Raw genomic sequence first — 21,445 nt, 5'->3', positions numbered from 1 at the left:
GCACCAAGCCCTACGGGGCTTCCTCCGCCTAGCCACAGTCCGAAAGCCATCCTCCACAGCCGGCGTTTCTAAGCTGATGCTAATGGGCTCACTAGCCGGCCCAACACTAACCTCATCTGGAGTGCCCGTAACATCTAACTCTACTGCGCTAAGAAGCTGCTCTAACTTATGGACATGGCTCTCTAAGAGAGCCACCCTATCTTCCAACATCACACAGGATTTACGGAGGGTGTAAAGTAGATTTAGTAGTATACTTTGTGCACTAAGAAATTCAAGAATGTAGCCAAGCAAACACAAGCTAACCAATAATGGATAAACTAACCACTCCTAAGGCTCACACAGACGCAAATAAATTAATTAAAATTCACAGCAGTTACACTGAAAAACTAACAGAAGTATTAAACAGGTAAAAAAGCAGCAGCTATAAAATACACTAAACAGTTAATTAACTAACAGGAGTATAAAAAATGAAATGAAAAAATGATGACGGGGGTCCGAAATAGCTAACGCAAGCTAACCGCTAGCAAAAATGCTAGCCGCTCCTAAGATTTTACACAGGAGTAAAATAATTACTTAAAATTCACAGGAGTTCAACTGAAAAACGAACAGAAGTATTAAACAGGTAGAAAAGAAACAGCTATAGAAAGTAACAATGGAGAGGGGAGGGGTCGACCTAGTTCGTGAAAGCTAACTGCTAACAAATGCTAACCACTAGCGAATGCTAACCGCTAGCGATTCACAACAAAAGTGTTGTTAAATAACATTCAGAGTAGATACAATTTATAACCAGAAGAGTGCTAAACAGAAATAAAAGAAGCGTATACAACCGTTTGAAGTTCAGAGTGGCGTCACAGCAACAAACAATCCATCAGAAGCAAGTTGCCAGATCTGTGAAAATCTTTAAAATCTCAAAATATTTAAATATAACTTATATATATGATGCTTTATCTTTCTTATGTCTTATTATTTATTATTATATATACTTTTTTCTTTAGCTGCTTGGGTGGGTAGAGAGAGTTCCCAAGGGATAAAAAAGCTTTTCAACCTACCATCCCTGGTTCTCAAGACCAGGCACCTAAGTGGCTCCACTCTACTCTTTTCTACTCTTCTATTTTACTCTTCCTTTTTAGATATTTAGATATACCTTAGTATACTGTTCCACCTTAGAAATGGAATATACTATATAAGATATACCTTACTGAATTTTCATTGAGCATATTCAATTCTAACTATGGCCACAAGGGGCAGGCAGATTTTCACTTTTTTGTATGGAATAACTTGAGAACTTCTTTCATCAAGGGGAATCTTGGTGCACAAGGTCACCTGACTAATGCCTTGGGCATATTTGATGTTTAATTAATTTAGCTATAACTTTGTTCACCATGGAGCACAGTCTCAAAGCCTAGTGTATATAAGACCTCCACAAGGTCTTCATGGATTGTGATCCCACTTGCAACTGTAGATTATACCTTGCAAAACAAAGTTCGAGGTTTGGCTCAGCAGCGCAGGCAAAGGTCAATACTTCCTTTGTTTCAATTAAAATCACAGTTCAGGAACAATAATATAAGGAAATTGCTATTAGCTGTATCATTTATGCTTTCTTAATAAATCACTGTTGCAGTCATGTCACTATCTACTGGTGCAAAACAATGTTTTGAGGCAAACTGAACCTCTTTAAACATCGGACATTGTCCAGGGTTCATGTACAAAAACAGCACACATATATTTGTGTGCTTCATTCAGACCCATTCACAGTGACATCATCTGCATCTTAATTTGGAACAGGAATGATGCATTAAAGCTTAAATGCAGTTGTAAACTGCAAAGGTATTTGCAGTAAAAGTATATATTTGTAAACCCTAAAATCATACATATTTGTTCCTGCTTGGAGGTTATACACTAATCAATTAGCAAAAATGACACATCGTGCAAAGGCAACAAGCATTAACCTCAAGGAGATGGAGGAGCAGGAGGTGGAGTGTAATTTTTTATATATTTCTTTTTCATTTCATAATTTCTGTACTGGGAACAATTTGTATGTAGGGTGGAAACTACTGTTGAATTTAATTTGTTCATTTAATTATTTATGTGCATCTTGATCATTATCTGATCATGGCATGCTAAACTGTTTTGAGAGCCTCCATGGTTATGCTTCAACATATTTAAACTGCAGCTCTTTAGGTCATTTTTTGTGTGGTTTTAGAGCCACAAAACAAGCCAAAGCTAAATTCATATCATAAAAGGTAGCAGTTAGCAGTTCATCATTATCACCATTAACTTTACAGGTTGCAGATTAGTGGTTATTGAAGAAGACTTTAAGGTTATCTGTGCCCACCACCCAAAGCGCACGGCCATCTGTGAGACTCCAACTGGGAGGAGACCCGGAGGAAGACCCCACACCACAGCAGATCTGCAAGTTGATTTGGCACAAGTTTTACTTTTGATGCAATTCCACCTTTCATGGAGAAATGTGGCAGGGGTGGGGTTTGAACCTGGAACCTTCTGCACTGAAACCAAGCACACTAACCACTTATCCACTACCCCTGCTATGCTACATTGTAGAGAATAACCGAAATTAATAAAGCATGCTCTCAAACTGAAAGGAGAGGAAATAGCCTTCTTATTATTCAACACTCGACTTGTTTGTACTTTGTGGAACAGCTGGAGAACAATGAGGATGACTGGGCTAACGTGAGACTAACTATAATTTTTAAAAAATTTATCAATTAAAATGTTTATTTGCATTTGGAAATGTGCACACTTATGTATTTGATATGTTCATCTAAGTGGCAACAAAAAGCAGTTAACATTAATTATCCCAGTAGCTTCTGTTTGCTTATGCAGTGCTTGAGTTCTAAATACATTTCTAAATAAACAATGTGCCAGTTTAATTAATTTTAGTGCACTTGTTTCCACAGCAGGCGGTTATTAGTTCAAGCCCACCGGTACCTATTTTCCATATACTATAGAACTGCATCAGGAAGGGTATCTGTCTTAAAACTTGTGAAAAGCAAGAAGCCAAAAGAACATTACGTACTTGCTTACTTATTTTTCTTCTGACTGCATGAGGCAGTGGCACCACATTTCAAAAATGAATCTAGTTTATATACCAATGCAAATTATGTATTTCTTTTGTTCTGCATGATGCATTTTTGGAGAGATGCAACTCATACTCCAGTGTGACATACCAGCTCAGTCTCACATTTTTTTTTCATCCTCCCATCAAGAAATGATTCAAATTTTCGTGGCGTTTTTTTTTTTTAACTCACTAATACTAACCCTACTTCTACCCCCAACCCTACCCTTAACAATAACCTAACCCTACTCCTTCCCCTAACCCTAACCATAACAACTCCCCCCCCCCACACACACACACACTGCACTTTTAATTATGTGCAGCCATCACGGAATGAATTTGTGCTGCCATGACAAACTTTTCATGACAATATGATGAACCAATAGATTATTTTGTGCTGCTGAATCACAACAATCCGTGAGACTGGGTTGGACATATAGTCTGGAAAATACAGTAAGTCTCTTTGAACGCTGACATGGTATCCAATCACAAAGTACATCTCTTTTTTTTCTAATGTTTTTGTCAGTTTTAATTAATTCTTATTACTTCCTTTTCTCTGGTACAGTTGAGAAACCTTTCTGACGTTTAGCAAACTCTGCCTATAGGTAAGAGGAAAGGTAAGAAAAACAAAAACAACAAAAGGAATGAAAGACTGAAAGAACTGAGATGGGAAGATGCAGTTACTGTGGCAATCAGCCATGGAAGCATTAGAGGCAAAGGGGTCAAATGCATGCTGACTTGCACTCTAACTCCATGACTCATGATTTTGACATGAATGAAAACAAACTTAATCTGTAATTGTGCTCTGGACGAATGACAATGAAAGAATGTGTTTCACCTTTGTTTGTTGCTGAATCCAGCGGAATGTGTACATACTTAGTCATTGACTCATGAGGGCAGCATCGTCCACCATCTGTAACCCCTTTCTTTTTACATTTGTTTTGTTCAGTGCATGTGCCTGCGGGTGGCAGTGACCGAGGTAATGGTTTTGTGTAGGGAGGAGTTGGCAGTAGCGACAGATTCAGTGTTCTTCAGTCCAACAATAGAGATGTGCAGGCATGCACACTTACTCACTCGCACTCAAAAACACCACGCTCGGCTAAAGTGCTGCAGGGACCTGTGGAAAGATGCCCTCCTACAGGTTATCTGCAAGCAAAAGTGCCCTGCACACTCAGTCTTAATGTGCATGGACTTGCACACATACAGCATAATGCACGCAGAAGCACACCAGATGCTCTCTCAAAATGGTAGAGGGATGAAAGAGAAGTTGGAGTGATGGTGCCCTATCAGTTTATAAAGAATATGAGAGAGGGGGAGAAAGGAAGGAGGGGTCGGGACTAACCTTCGGGCTCTGCACTCTCTTTGTGGACGACTTGCTTCAGCGGGCAGCAGAAGATTTCGTGACACTTAGCACGAAAGGGGGACCCTTTACTCCTTATATCTGCAGAGTGGATGGAGTCCTGCCGTAACATAATGTACTCCTGGGTACCTGGGGCGTCATCCTGGACTGTGGTGGTGCCATAACAAAATGAAGTGGGGTTAGAAAGCTGACGACACACACAGAAACAAAGAAAACAACAACAGGCAAATAAAAAAACATCAAACAACAGGTTTAGGTTACAGAGCTATAACACAGATGTGGACAGAGAGGGAGCAAGAACATCAAGGTAATAAACCAACAAAGGAATAAACAAAAGAAAGAGAAAACCTTAGAATGTGTCCTTGGTGGTTGAAAAGGAAATGTGAGGAAAAAAGCATAAAGTATGCTCAGAATCAGCGCTCGTGCAGGATGCACTTAAATGAAGTGATTATTGGGCTGATAAAAGCGTGAAGGGTTGTGAGATGACAAGACAAGGCGTGCAGTTAGTGTATAGTGTGAGTCAGTATCATTAGAACAGGGATCAGGTGATTGGTGGGCATGACACCCGTCTTCCCTACAGCCCCCCCCCCCCCCCCCCCCCTTCATGAGAAGGCAAGCAGATGCAAAGGCATGCACAGGCTCCAGGCCACACAATGGTGGCCAGTTTAATTCCACATAGCCATGCTGAAGTCACCTTTAGTAGATTACACAACATCCGGATGCGTATCTATAAGAATACTGCACTGGAATTCTGTGAAAAGCCCTGTGTTTCTGTCTGTATGTTGGACCAGTCTACACTCGTCATGGCCACAGTTCATTCACAACATTGGTTGTTGACCCATTTTTTTCCACATGCATGTATCAAACACATCAGTACAAATAAATACTTTTTTCTCACTGATGTGCCATGTCTTCCTGTGACACATTTACCTCTTTACGAAAATTGCTACACACACTGTTAGACACTGTCCACTACTCAACAATGACAATACTTAATCACCCTTCTACTTATGATTTGTGTTTTTTAATTATCAGTTCAACTAATGACACCAGAAAACAGCAATCAATTAATTATTTGAGAATCCCTAAAACAGTTTTTATACATCAGTGGTTAGGGCCCCTTCACACATAATATGATTAAGGCAGAATGGTGCACAAAGGAGGAGTCAAATACCACTCATGAAAAATTGGAGCTGCCTAAAAGCGCCATGTACAGCTGTCACTGCAACAATTCACGGCAGGTGTCGGCCAAATTCCAGGTTTCACACATGAACATCCAACACTGCTCACTGGATGCTTAGAAAAGGCGTGGCTATTTGTGCTCCCAGCACAAGAGTAGACATCAGGCGACCACATTTGAGCTGTTTATGAAAATTGTCTAAGTGCAGCATGACTGTTGTGTAACCTAGCAATACACATGGGCGTGATTGTGCCGAAGCCCTCCCCCAACACACACACAAATGGCTTGTTGTTGTTGTCCCCCCCAGCACACATGGCTTGTGGAGTGTGTCATGTCCCGCCACCCCATACACACACACACACAAACACACACACCATGAATCCAATATTGTCAGCTGTGGCTGAGGGTCCCGGAGTCTGGTCGCTGTCCAGCGCAGTGTGCTGCTGGAACAGCTGACCACTGTGTACTGCGCTGGTGAACACGCAGCATTGCTTGTTCACCAGCGGGCACTCATGCCCTCATCACATGCTGATAATTACGTACAGACACGATCACATGAGGACTGCCCAGTGTCTGAGCGTGTGGCACAGTATGAAGCTGGCTGAGCAGGCTAATGTCACTTCCACCACATAAATTGTAATTTATATGATAGACAGCAAGAGTGGAGAGTAAATAAAACAAATAAGGGTAAAGGTGTAAACTCATTTATTTCTGATCGGTTTCCTCATACGCTTTGCGGTGGACATACGGCACCTGTCAGCTGAATGGTGACTGTCAGCTGGACCTGACCGTGCACGCAAGGTGTTACATTACAAACACAGACATCAGACAGATGCAAGACAAACAAATAATACATACATACATTAAATAAAAATCACCGAATGAAGGTACTGAGAGTGAGCCTTTTTTCTGTGAGCTGATGAGGTCCGCTGACAGAGGTGGTTGTGTCCCGGCAACCTGTTCTCACAAGTCACATCTGGGGAACACATGTAGTGACTTCTAGAATATGAAGTCACATGACTTTACTGTGAGGTGCGGACATCATCATGCTGTCCTCATGTGGAAATAAATTAAAACATATATCACTTCAGCAGACCGTCATGTCAGTGCACCGCAACACTGGTGAATATCGTGCCATGCAGAAAATCACGAGGCATGTGTCACTGCAGAATTTCCTCACATTGTAATAATTAAAACACATATCAGATTTGCAACGTGGTCACCAGCGGGTCACCAGCGGATCACTACGCGCTGGACACGCCATGCCAGCTGATGGGTTCATGGGACAGGAGCCGGTTCTTCATGAGACAGGAACCAACTCCTCATGAGACGGGAGCCCGGCTGATGTCTTCATGAGCGCATTAGGTAATTCATGTAAAAAAAATCATAAAAGAAGAACAGTAATCCATGTCATTTCATTACTTCCTAGTGTACGTCTAGGCGGAGGCTATGTCCGCTTTTTATAACAGGAATTACTGTGTAAGCAAGCACGAAACCGTCGCTGTGGTATTGTGTACACCTGTCTGACCATGTGTCCCTCCCGACAGCAGGTGGAATGTTTCACGGTTCCCCATTTCGTTTTTGGTTTGCAGATTTTCTTCCAGTTTCTGCATCTTTTGCCCAACATCATGTTATGCGCAAAGGGGCCCTTAATAATCACAGTTTTCAGGCATGTGTAACCTGCACTTTCACAATCTCCACTTGCTCCACTCACAGCTGATTGGCTCAAAAAGCTTTCTTTTATCTCTTGATTGCCTGAGTACACCTGCATAAGCTAATGCAAGGAAGAAAAATGTGCAGGTTACGGACCCCCGAGGACTAATATTGGGAACCACTATTGTAGATGAATCCTTTGACTTTACTATGATGATATAGCAGTCTTGTACTGCATCAGCCAGCTTCACTGTGAATGCTGAAATATGAATGGATTGCTGTCTCACTTTCTGCTCACTGCAAGAATAAACAAGGCAACTCATGACTGAGTATCCCTCTCCGGGAATAACTGAAGCATTCATGTATAACACACACTCATAATCCAGAAAAGGACCTATGCGTCCATGTGCATGCAGAGCACAATACCATATGACCCAAATGTTCATAGTGTCTGGACACCTAGTATATGATAATGCATGTAACTCTTGGCATGAACTCAACAGAGATTACTGATGTATATAATATACAGAGTGGTTCATGTGGCTCTGTTGTAAAAATCCTGACTGGCAGATGGCCCAAACCTTCATAGGGTGACAAAACATATTATATGATTATGCATATCCGTTCTACAATAAATCAGACAAACTGCTCATAACTTATAGCAAAATGGGACATACTGACACACAAATAAAATGTGATTATAGATTCCCCATAAATAAACCACTATACATGCATGCATATACATATATACATGTATATATATATTTTTAAGACCCCCCGCCCACACACACACACACACACACACACACACACACATACACACACACACACACACACACACACACACACACACTGATTAGTTTCTAGAATGCAGGGTTTTTTTTACATAACAATATTGAGACATACCCACAGGCTTCTATTTGTATCGAAAACAAACTATGCATAAAAAGTTTGTACATTAAAATACCCCACAACAGCTTTTGGACAGTAGATACTTGTATAATGTTTCTCATTTATTAGCCAAAATATTTACGTATATCAGTCTCTGGTCCCTGTCATAAATCTGTTTCCATTACTTTGGCTCTCTTCTTGAACTCACCATACCACATCCTCTCATCCAGTGATTGCTGGATTGGTATTTTACACTTTATATAACAGCTGAGTGGATCCTTGTCCTTTCATTGGTGCTTTGTATGTCACATGACATGGATTATTCATCCCATTTGTGTTGCATTGAATTTAGAGTGCAATCTGGTTCCATTTAGAGTGCAAATTTGGTTCCATACTTTGGTACCATTGCACTCTGCACACACACACACATACACACACACCCCCGCACAAACGTGCTCGCATACATGCATGTGAACACATGTACCCGCATGCACCCACACACACACACACACACACACACAAAACACACACGCATGCACACACAAAACAAATCCACTACGCTGTCTGGAGACTGTTAGCAGGACGTTACAATGAACAGCTGGACTAATTTCTGACGTGATTTTTTTTCGCTGCACTGAGCATGTACACAGTCTTTTTTGTTGTTGTTGTTTTTTTTTTGTAGTACACGCGCGCACAAGCACCAACCCAGTTCTGTGGGTGCGCGCAGGACAACGACACAAGTGAGACAACGATTTGATTGAGCTAACTGACGGTGCTAATTCTTGTAACACACACACACACACACACACACACACAAAATCCACTGCATGCATCCAGACAGCTGTAAGCCGTCTAGATGCATGAAGAGCTGTTCAGATGAAAAGCTGAAAAGCTGACGGCATTTTTGACTGGACTGAGGAATTAATCAACAACAAATATATTAAATGTAGTCTTATTTTAAATAAAATTAAAATGATTTTTTCGAGGCATATAGGTGAAATTAATATTGTTTTTCACACAAATGACATTGGTTTTCACACAAATAAATGGTAGCTGGTAAACACAATGTGATCAAAGTATACAGGAAAATCAGTAGTGGCAAAAAAGGATTTGACACAGCAGGTGGTATTCAAACAAATTTGAAGGGGAAAAAAAGCTGCCAAATATGTATACAGTTGATTGGCAGCTCTAGCACCAGATTGCATGAGAACATCTTCTGCTGTTTGGCTAACCTAAAAAGTAGTCATGTTTATTAAAAGCTTCCAAAAATACCCTTTCCTCATTTTTCTGCTGTAATAACTAAACAAAACATGCTACAATGGATCAGCAGGCATTAATAAGCCCTGCAATAACTGCAATAAACTGTGATATGTGGTACAGGTTTTTTTTTAACTCATTATTACTAACCCTACTCCTACCCCCAACCCTAACCTTAACCATAACCTAACCCTACTCCTTCCCCCAACCTTAACCATAACCACCCTGACCCCTCGCTTCACTTTTAATTTTGTGCAGCCGTCACGGCTGTGGCGCTTTTCATGACAATATCACGAACCAGAAGATTAATGTATATTTCATGCTGCTGAATCGCAACATGCCATGAGATATGGTAGGAATAATCATGAATTGTCATAATGAACAATTCATTATGACCAGATATTCCAAATTATCAGTGGTGGGCACAGTTCCGATAATCTGATAATTATCAAAGATAATGTTTTCATTAAAGGATTATAATTTTAGATAAATTTAAAAACCATATTGGACTAATTATCTTGCGATAATCGTAGCTGATGGTTCTACCCTCTGCAAAACAGAGACGAGTGCTTCAAGAAGAAACCGTTCGATTCGCTGCAGGCAAAGGAGAACTGGTCACCAAAAAAAAAACTCATTTCTTTTAACCCATACTAATACGAGGGCAATATCACCCAAGTCATCCAAAGGCATACATTTTTAACTTATGGTTCAAATTTTAACCAAACTAATGTCGGACAAGTTATTTAAATTAATGTCATGTCTGAAGTTTATAAAGTGAAAATATCAGATATATGTTTTAGTTTTAAAGTAATGCGCTAATTTTTAAGGTTTTAGTGTGGATATATGCTGTGCCCAGCAGTGCATTATGGGTAGGATAGGGTAATCTCAGTACGTTCACAATATGAGAAATGCATTTGAAACACTCTGATCAGGTTCTACGGACAACAACATTAAACTCTAGTGCCTAAAACTCTTGTGAATATATTCTCTGGGTTTATAGATGTTGTTATTGTGTCTGCGTTTATTAAATTCCACGCATCTTAAATGTAGCAGACACGGATTATCTGGAATTTTGTTTTGGCAAGTTTTCAAGGTCTCTGCTACCATCTACTGGCCAGTAGTGTTCATGGCAGTAGAGGCTGATATATTTTCAATCTACGGAACCTGGGAGAGGTCACTTAAAAGTGATATTTTTTTCTGGCCATCATAATTTGTGCGCACGTTTTCCTTTAATTGAGCCCATTAATTAATAAAACGTGCTCTCAAATTAATAAAACGTGCGCACATTTTCCTGGCTGTGATCATTTGTGCGCACGTTTTCCTTTAATTGAGCCCTCGGATTAATAAAACATGCACACGTTTTCCTGTTGTTCAAAATTAACTTCATAATATGACCTAAATTGTCATCCTCATGAGGGGGAGACACTTCGCCCTTAGCATCCTTTTTAATGTGCTTAAACTCCAGATGATGCCATGCTGGGCAGCTGGAGTTCTCTATATGTCCTTGTGCGCCCAAACCATGATGATACACTCTGACCAGATCCATTTCTAATGGGGAAATGTATTACACTGTCTGCTGACTTGTTGGCTAATAGCCAACATTTATGTGTCAAGACAATACTGAATGCACGTTTACAAATTGTGGCCACGTTTAAGTAGATCGTGCCCTTGTTTTACTCAAACAATGCTTAAAACGTGCGCACAATATCATAAAACGTGTGCACAATATAATAAAATGTGCGCACTATAATAAAATGAGCGCACATTCTCTCCACATGCAAAACATTTTGCGATGACACTTCCAGGGCTCCAGGGTAAAAATGCCTGTTTTTACAAATAAAAAAAATGGAATATTTTATAAAAGCACATTTATCTGTAAACACCAACACACCACACACGTCACATTAACGTGTTGGTTTACATAATGTATGACTCAACCAATCAGTGTTTAGCGGAGGCACATTTTACCCAGAATTCTTTGCGATCTGTCTGTGTTTGTTACGAAACTTCAGAATTAGTGCATTATTTACAACATTAAAAGATATATGTAATATCTTAACTTTGCACAAATGACAGAATTGACATTAATGGAGTTATTCTATCAGTATTCATTTTATTTATACACCAAACCATAACTCAGCATTGCTTTATTTTCCAAGACCTACGCCTGACAGGAGTGTTGTGATTGGGTAGAGAGCTGGGCTTTGTGGCTCCTCTCAGTGCCTTCTGTGCTGGAAGCCATGTAGTAAACAGGAGCTTCCAGCAGGGAGCAAGATGTTCAAAGACAGAAGTGCGGGCTCATTGGTTGGGTCTGTTGTCGCTTTTGATGCTACCAGAAGCGATCATGGTGTTAAAACTCAAATTCAGCTTGTTAGTAGTTGCAAATGTACCAGAGACAATACTGGAAGTTATCAGTTATCTGTAACTTCTGATAAATTTTTGGGTGGTTTATTGTTTTATATTATCAAAGATAACTTTTCAGTTATCTGATTATCTGTTATCGAAGTTAATTTTTTGGTTATCTGTGCCCACCACTGCAAATTATAAGCAGTTCATCTTCATATTAGTAGATAAGGCTGTGTAAAACTGGATGTTCCCATGTGCATTCGTTTTTGAGTTACTGAGTTGGTAAGTTTTCCAAAGTCACTCACTCATCACTAATATTTTGGAAGCCTAAAGGTCTACTGCAGAATTAGCATCAAATTTGTATTGTTCTAAGTGTAACTAATAGGGTTATTTTGTCCAAAGATCCCCCTACCCCCCAAATAGGAAGTTAACAGTTTGAACTACTTCACCAATAATCCAAAACTAAATATCACACACGAACTAAAACACATCCATTTTCCAGAGGGTCAATGTGATGAAGCAGCAGATGGCTTTCTAATGCAGCTATTCTCAATCCGACATGTTAAAACCCGTCCACCACACCAAGGAACTGCCTTGGGCCCTGGATGGCAACCACCCAGGCAAACAACTGATTCATCCCCACCTCATGAAAGTAGCCATCTATGTGTTACAGCCAGGTGAGATGTCTCCTTGGCCTTTGCAAGGGGTCCTCAGTGCAATTGATACTCCTCATCCTTAAGAGTCCCATCACACTCAGACAAAGACCACAAAGACTGTACTCAGTCCTCAAATTTCTGATGAATGCCTGAGGGACATGGTCAAAATGGGAAAATGTACCATTTTCAAGTTAATACTTTAGCGTGATTATGTCCTTGCCATGTTCTCACAGCTTCTCGCATGTTCCCACTAATTTCATACTGTGCACATGATCATGTGTGTACCACATCCAATTCGTTCTTACAATGTTCTTACTACAATTAATCACATTGCACTATGCACTTACTGTTTATCACATTCTCACTGTATCCTGTCCTTATCAATAATGCACGCCGTTCATGAGGTTTTACCAATGTGCTTAGCAATGCCAACGACTGACCTGACGCAGAAGCAAACCAGAAGTGATGTTTGCAACGGAATCTTTTGAGTTTTCTTTTTATCATTCCAGGCATCTCCCTATCACAAAAACCCATTAATATGAATGTCACTTCCAAGATAAGTGAATGTCTCTACAAATTCAACACTATGCACACAGGTACACCTCCGATTCTGAGTACAGGAAGTCAAAGAAAGCCTAGATCTTAGCATTGATCCAGGCCAATCTCAAACCTAGACACTACAATTCTTAAGAACCCAAAAGTGTGCACAGTAAAATCACCAGTGTCAAATTAACACTGACGGTGTTGGTTTTACTGTGTGGAAACCCAAAGTGCAACGTGTTTTCCATTTCTCCATACTCGGCATACACTTGATTAGCCAAAGTAAATGTGTTAAGCCAAACTAAAATACAAAAGAACACACTGTTTAGTTAATTACATTTGAGTAAAGTCAGGAGACAGCAAACAGGCAGCGTGTGGAGTCCAGAAGAACAGCAATGAGAGTCATCTCTACTTACCAACCACAGACCAACCCTCTGCCACACACACCAACAGGCACAAAGCTAATTACAGTTTCACACCCTGTGTAATTAATCATCTAATGTTCTTCCTCTTACAGGACTTATAGGAATCTCTGTGTCCTTCAACCTTGCCTGACAGCTGATTACACTAACACCTCCACACCAGTAGACAGTCATGAAAGCCCACAAATACTATTAATCTCACTTGTTCAGCAACTGAAACCATAATGGAGTCTTGGAATGGCAGTGAAGTCTATGTTTCCATTCAGGAATCTGACCCTGTCTTGAGCTTCTGGTGCACAGAGGTGCTGCTTCTGTGCTCGATCCAATTGACATTTGGCTAAATTAATTTGCCTTTTCACAGATGACATGAATAAAGCACAGATTAATAGAAAAACACAAAAAATGCCCCAAAATACTACACTCTAAAACATTGCAGCCTCATTTAGTTATGTCCACTTGCTACCTCTCTTTAACATAAAGAGCTCTTGCAAGTTTTGGATATTGACCTCCACTTTGCAAGCTGAGTTGAGTTGTAAAGCTGAGTTCAACATCCAAAACTTGGAAGAGCTCTTTATGTTAAAGAGAGGTAGCAAGTGGACATAACTAAATAAGGCTGCAATGTTTTAGAGTGTATTGCCCCTTTTGTCATGTTTTCTTGCTGCAAGATCATAAATTTCTCCAGTCCTGCAGAAAACTTGTCAGGGTTTGGATTTTTGTTTCTTGTTTTGCTCTCTGTTGTGATTGTGTTTGGTTAGCTTTTCTGTTAGTGATCTTGCTGGTCTTTTCCTGCTTGGGTTTTCTCTGTCCCTTTTCTCTCGTCTCTTCCTTGGTGCTCGGTGGTGGGTGTTTCACTTTGTCTGGCCACAGCCTTGTTCTGGTGCTTTCCACACACACCTGTTCCTAATTTGTAGCACATCACCTGGGCGTATTTAAGGCTCACAGGTTTCACTAGTCACTTGCCAGATCGGTGCACCTTGTGCCTTCCTTCCAGCTCTATTCCTTGTTGTTTCATAGTCCTGCTTGCCTCATTGTGTTTTTTGACCACCTGCCCATTTTTCTCAACCTGATGTTTTTTTGTACTGTTGCTCATTTTTGACTGCCTCACCGTGTACTGACTCCAGCTTATGTCCTCAGTAAACACTTCCAACCTACAGAGCTGTGTGTTTGAGTCCTGCAATTGTGTCCAGCTATTTCTGACAAACCAGCCTGATAAAACTAAAATAAGAAAAGAAGGGTTTGTTTCACATGCACTAGTTAAGATGGGTGTTAACCTCCATGCATCCCACAGGTTAGCAGGCAAAGCATCTAAAGTATTGTTTCCCAATCCGGGTCCTTGGGACCCATAGTAAAGCACAATTCTGGCTGATCTAAGTGCACATAATGAGCCAAATCAGGTGTGTTCCATTGCTAATCCAGTTGATGATTGTCTGAACACCCAACTGAGCTGATGTGGTCTGAGTAGGCCTGGGACAAATGGAAAACATGCCGTATTATAGGCCGCAAGTACCAAGATTGGGTAACACTGGTCTAAAAATTGAACATAACTACAGTTACATTTTCATCTCTTTGCTTCACTGTTTGCTCTCCTTTTTTAGGATTCCTGAGGCAGGTTTCTATTATTTAGGATTCTGTGAGCATAGATTAAATCTGGAACATTAACAAATGTATTATTCCAACAGGTGTTTAATAATTAGTCTACTAGCAACTACTGGTTGATTAGAGGTTATAAAAATGAGAGACATGTTGACTTCTGTTTTTTTTTTTTTTTTTTTACAGCCAGCCACCACTGTCCATGCGCCAGCCTCGAGTGTAGACGCGTGACTGATGACACAGTTTAGCTTGAGACCTCCCCATGCATCAGAGTGAGCTGTCACTGAGAATGAGGATAGACCATGATCTACATGCACCCATGTTGCCACGTTGGACACTCAGACTGTAATAAATATTCTTGCCCCTCTGACAGGAATAAATCTCACACGGAGGAGAAATGGTACAGAATAAGAGAGATGAGAAGCATCTCACTTCTGTTACTAGCTTATCTATTTCAGACCGCTTATGAGTGACAAGGTATGTTCCTGCTTTACATCAACAGTCCACGCACTCAAAAATGTGGCTCACTGGATTCATTCAATTAATTTTTGGCAGGCTTTCCATGCAATAAATATGAGTAGCCCCTCCGCAAACAAAAAAACATCATTTAATTGAACTGAGCTGAGTTCTAATAATTACTTATTTTTGAATACATAAACATAAAAAATTAAGGTGATTACCTCAATTTTCAGTATGTACAAAACATCTTTTAAATTATGCCATGAGTGTTGTTTCAATATTGTGTTTGTTGTACTGAAGCTTAAGTTCTATTATCTTGAATACTGTAAGCTGAAACTACAGGGGGAAAAAATAGTTAATCAGTTATTTTAATTTAGCTTCATTTAAAAGATAGCAGGAGTGGGTAGTCATGAGAAGGCAGTAGGGCCCCGCCCCTTCAAAATATTGACAAAGTCTTCTACAACATAATTAAGAATATGTATTTAAAGTGTTCAAACACTTCATTTTAGTGTCTTAATGTCATATAATTTAGTTTTGGTTAGTGGGAGTAAAGCCCACTTCCTGGTTTGCTCACTGGTCATATGAAAGTCTATGGAAGGTTATAAACTTTTTACATTTATGTGACCTGAGGCTGAGTTTTAATTTGAGCATCAAACTTACCCTCAGGGATGCAGCTCTGTGTGTCCTGGACCAACTGACATTGTTTTTCATGTTTCTTTAAATATAATTTTATTGGACAATGTGCAAATCACTCACGCCCTGCGCAGAAGTTTCACTCACCCACCGTCACTCTGGCCGTAATACCTGTAATAATTATTGGTATACCACTGAAGACCACAGCTTTGGTGTTCAAAGTTCAACTTCCAAAGTTCAACTTCCAGGTACATTTGTCTTATTTCATCTCTGGGCTTTTGCGATCATCACAAGACATCACAGAATTCCAAGCGAAGATCAGCATGGAGCACTCTTTGGAATCTTAAAGCACGTTTCAAAGATTTTAATCAAAACATTTTGGTGGCTGAATTCAAAACAAGAAGGCAACTGTTTGCTACCTGGCGATTGATTGATAACGCTGTAGTATTAGTTGGAATACTGGTAGGTACCTTCTGTATGTAACCCATGATCTTGGGGGATCAATAAAGTGAAGACAGTTCTTACGACAGTTAGTGGTAAATATTGTATGGCCAACTGAAGAAACGCAAGATAAGATCACATGATATCACATAATTCAAAGTGAAGTTGGCAGCTGATGCACTCTGGAGTACTCAAAGCTTTGAATCGAAGCTTTGTATAGAAGCTACTCTCATGGGCTGAATTCAAGACACCAAACCTGTGGTTAGCAGCATGCAGCAACTTTATCAAAACTCAGCAGCTTCACAATGGTGAGTTTTAGAGCATTTCCATAGTTCAAGACATGCTCCAACATAGGCTAAGAGAGTAATAATGACACACAGTGGACACCTGAAGAGTTTATAGCAGTTCTACTCTGTGATAGTTAACTACATTGATTGATTATTGTCATCCGATGACAGGTCATAGAGGATGTGTGTGCGTGAGAGAGAGAGAGAGAGAGAGAGAGAGAGAGAGAGAGAGAGAGAGAGAGAGAGAGAGAGAGAGAGAGAGAGAGAGAGAGAGAGGTTAAGTCGCACATGTCAAAAAATGTGTGTCGAAGAGGAAAAACTAATTATATAATTCACATGATTATCTAAGTCACATTTTTTTCTGGATTATCAGCTCTTTGATTTGGCATTTTTGTGTATTGTTGGACACAGTGGTGGGCACAGATAACCAAAAAATTAACTTCTATAACAGATAATCAGATAACTGAAAAATTATCTTTGATAAAGATAAAACAATAAACCACCCAAAAATGTGTCAGAAGTTACAGATAACCAATAAATTCCAGTATTGTCTCTGGTACATTTGCAACTACTAACAAGCTGATTTTGAGTTTTAACACAACGATTGCTTGTGGTAGCGTGAAAAGCGACAACAGATACAATGAGCCAGCACTTCTGTCTCCTGTTTATTACAAGCCTTCCACCACAGAAGCAAGTTGAACAGAGCCACAAAGATCAACTCTCTACTCAATCACAATGCTGCCATCAGGTGGAGGTCTTGGAAAATAAAGCAGTGCTGACTTATGGTTTGGTGTATAAATAAAATGAATACTGATAGAATAACTCCATTAATGTCAATTCTGTCATTTGTACAAAGTTAAAATATAACATATATCTTTTAATGTTGAATAATGCACTAATTCTGAAGTTTTGTAACAAACACAGACAGATCGCAAAGGATTCTGGGTAAAATGTGCCTCCACTAACACTGATTTGGTTGAGTCATTCATTATGTAAACAAACATGTTAATGTGACGTGTGTCGTGTGTTGGTGTTTACAGATAAATGTGCTTTTGTAAAATATTCCATTTTTTTATTTGTAAAAACAGGCATTTAAAAAAAAAGCAAAGTTGTAATTAGATAACCGTCTGATATAACTGGTGTCAAAAATAAATAGAACACTGCCATGATCTACTGGTGCCAGACGTTCAGTACTTAAGCTGGGTTTACACTGTGCGAGTTTTGGCCCTTTTTCAGCTGATTTTTCATTCGTGCAAGAATTTTTTGGATCACACCGAGTTTCAGGTTAATAGCGCATCCTGCATCGTTTAGCATACATGTAGTAACGAGCTGCGTTTAACATCTCACGACCACCTCCTGATCGGCGATCATATGGTCAGATGAAAATCAAACCTGTTTGATATTCTGGTCAGCCGCCGTGAGGGTATCCCGCTGCTGAAGAGCTACAAGCATCCAACCTCTTGCACTGTGCATGTGCAAACGCCGCAGACCTTTTTGTTTTTGTTGTTGTTGTTTTTTTAACTTTGATGTCTCCCATCAAGAGTTTTTGTAAATTAAGTTTGAAAAAGGCTTTTGTTTACATTTTACTTCTGGAAACACGAGTCCGGCGTGTGGTTTTTGAATGTACAGTGTGTGTGAGAAAATAAATTATGCGCTCTGAACTTTTACACAGTGCAGTTCTGTGGTACAGTTTGAGCTGGAACCGAGTACAGTGATTGAAAATATCAGCCCAGCTTCAGGGCCAATACTGCCATGAACACTACTGGCCAGTAGATGGCAGTAGAGACCATGAAAACTTGCCAAAACAAAATTCCAGATAATCTGTGTCTGCTACATTTAAGATGCGTGGAATTTAATAAATGCAAACACAATAACAACATCTATAAGGCCAAAGAATATATTCACGAGAGTTTTAGGCACTAGAGTTTAATGTTGTTGTCCGTAGAGCCTGATCGGAGTGTTTCAAATGCATTTCTCATGTCGTGAACATACTGAGATACCCATAATGCACCTGGACACAGCATGTCCACACTAAAACCTTAAAAATTAGCGCATTACTTTAAAACTAAAACATATATCTGATATTTTCACTTTATAAAACTTCAGACATAACGTTAATTTAAATAACTTGTCCGAAATTAGTTTGGTTAAAATTTGAACCATAAGTTCCCGTGTATCAGTATGGGGTTAAAAGAAATTAGGTTTTTTTGGTGACCAGTTCTCCTTTGCCTGCAGAGGATAGAGCAGTTTTTTCTAGAAGCAGCTCTTCTCTGTTTTGCACAGAGTAGAACTACACATCTGCTACAAAACATTTAACAGGTAGGTGCTCAACTGATTTAAAATGTTTAAATGTTTGTAGCTGTTCAGCTTTATTTACCATGTTATTGGTCTAAAAATTATTGGACAAAAATTTATCGCAAGATAATTAGTCTGGTAATGGTTTTCAAAGTTATCTGAAAGATAATCTGATAATGAAAACATTGTTTTCGATAATTATTGGTTATCGGATTATTGGAACTGTACCCACCACTGGTTGGACAGTACCATAATTTATACTCCAGAAAATGCTCTAAGGTCTATTGACATCTTGCTTTTGGGAGGCCTAATCTTAAAAATTTGAAGTCATTTAAATTTTATTTATTTATTTATTATTTCTGTCAGCTTGGTCAGGCTAGCAGTGCTGAATCCGTCTCAAATATTCAATCTTTTCATTGACCAAAGACACAAGATGCATTTATTTATTTATTTATTGGGGAGGGTGGGGGGCAGACTTTCATTTATTTACAGTGTTTTCTGCCAATAACTTACTTCAAATAAACCATTTAACTCCCTGTTCATTGAGTTTCATGTCAGACCATCACCTCGTTACATGAAATGAACCATGCAAATCAATTTTCAGACATATTCCATCATGGCAATTCTTAATGGACATAAGACAGAATGATGAACTGAACCAAAAGCAGCACATCCTGATAAATGATGAACTGTATGAACCTCTCCAAGGAGCTGACATTCACAATGATCAATGATCAGCATGAGCCCAAAATCATCTGAAATGCATGTTTTTGTGTGGGCCGCTGAAGAGGAGGTACTGCTGGCCCACCACCACCAGATGGCGCCCTGCTTGGAGTGCGGGCTTCAAGCATGAGAGGGCGCAGGAGCCACTGGGAGTGACAGCTGTCACTCATCATCAGCACCAGCTGTCACTCATTCATCTCATCACCATCACCATAAAGGCCGGACTGCAACTCCACCTCCTCGCTGAGAAATCAGCTACCATTCAGGTAACATTCTCTGCTGTACTTAACACTGACTAATAGTCTGAACTTCTTTGCAGCCGTTTTCCTGTGGGTGTTGCCTTATCTGTGGGATTGGCGTTTGGTGTGATCAGCGACGGCTTCGCTTCACACCCCAACCAGATAAGTGGTTAGACAGGAGCTGCACGAGTGTGTGATTGGAGGTGGAGGTTTTCCCTCCTAACTGTATACAGACTGTGGGAGTACTGAGTGTGCAAACTCACACTCATCAGGACTGTCTCTGTTCTCTGCCAGCAGTACCGGGTCTGACTGCTGAAGACAGCGGCCACCTGGGGCGCAGGGCTTGGCGGCTCCGGTGTTCTTCAGCTCCGTTGGTGGTGGAAGCTGTGTGGGATCCGGCTCTTCTCTCGCCAGGCGTCTTCTATCATCGAGCCTGCCCACACGTCACTTTGTGTATAATTGACAGTCCACCATATTGTTATTGTCTGTACTTCGTTGTGCGATTCACAACATTAAATTGTTACTTTTTGGCTTATCCATTGTCCGTTCATTAACGCCCCCTGTTGTGGGTCCGTGTCACGACACTTTCACAACAGTTTTTCCTTCAGGAGGCAGTGACACATGAGCTGAAGACAAGGAGTTTATAAAAAAAAAAACCCCTGAAATGTTAACAAATGAGTAAATCAAACTTAAACCACCGTGCATGTCCAGCACTTCATTTTTTTATTTAAGTATAAAACACAAATGGTGGAGTGTGATTTCGCAGAACGCAGTGAGGGAATGTTGAAGTCCTGACACAAACACATTCATATGATTTCAAGAGATTGTTCAAGTCCAGTCCAGTCTCACACTTATTTCGTGATATAGTCACAAAATTAATCACATTTTTGTGATGTAGTCAAGTTTATTTCACTACTTTTTAACCCTACCATAACCTAACCATATTCCTAACTATAATCACCATGTCCCCATCTGTAAAAAGCTCCACACCCCTCCCCTACATAAGGTAGTGAGATCTGCTCTACCCTTTACATCCAGAGAGTTTCAGGTGAACCAAGCAGCAACCTGAGACAGTGTGAAGTGCAGTTCCTTGACTGGCCTCCTGAGGCTGGCTCTAAAATACAGCACTCTCCCATAGACCTCCATGTTAAAAACTTTAGAGTAGAAATATATACATTTACAGCCTGGTACAAAGAACAGTTTTGGTCTCCATAGTGTCATCCTCCATGACAATTGTACGGGGGGTGAATTTTTATCCAGCTTCTTACATTAAGATGTTTTAAGCCATAAAGTTCTGTGAATTTGGAGGTGTGCTCACTTTGAGTGACATCAGCTGGGCCCAGTGACTCCTCTTGTCATCTTCAGCTTATTGTCCTCTCGATGCAGTTGATAGTGTA

The 21,445-nt window shown here is 40.1% G+C and overlaps 1 protein-coding gene across 2 annotated transcripts in view; it reads right to left on the bottom strand.

Moving 5' to 3' along the window:
- Window positions 1-21,445, bottom strand: part of fgf13a (fibroblast growth factor 13a) — a 322,215-nt gene that overhangs the window by 187,884 nt on the left and 112,886 nt on the right. Inside the window, exon 3 of one of the 2 annotated variants that reach the window (XM_034181666.1) lies at window positions 4,419-4,583. The exons of the other annotated variant lie outside the window; for it this stretch is intronic. Within the exon in view, the coding sequence (XP_034037557.1) occupies window positions 4,419-4,583 (165 nt within the window). The remainder of the gene's footprint in view (window positions 1-4,418; window positions 4,584-21,445) is intronic. 2 annotated transcript variants of the gene reach the window in all.

This window comes from Thalassophryne amazonica, chromosome 11 (assembly GCF_902500255.1).
Source record: "Thalassophryne amazonica chromosome 11, fThaAma1.1, whole genome shotgun sequence".
Lineage (NCBI taxonomy): Eukaryota > Metazoa > Chordata > Actinopteri > Batrachoidiformes > Batrachoididae > Thalassophryne > Thalassophryne amazonica.
This window is presented reverse-complemented; position numbering and strand designations above follow the sequence as displayed.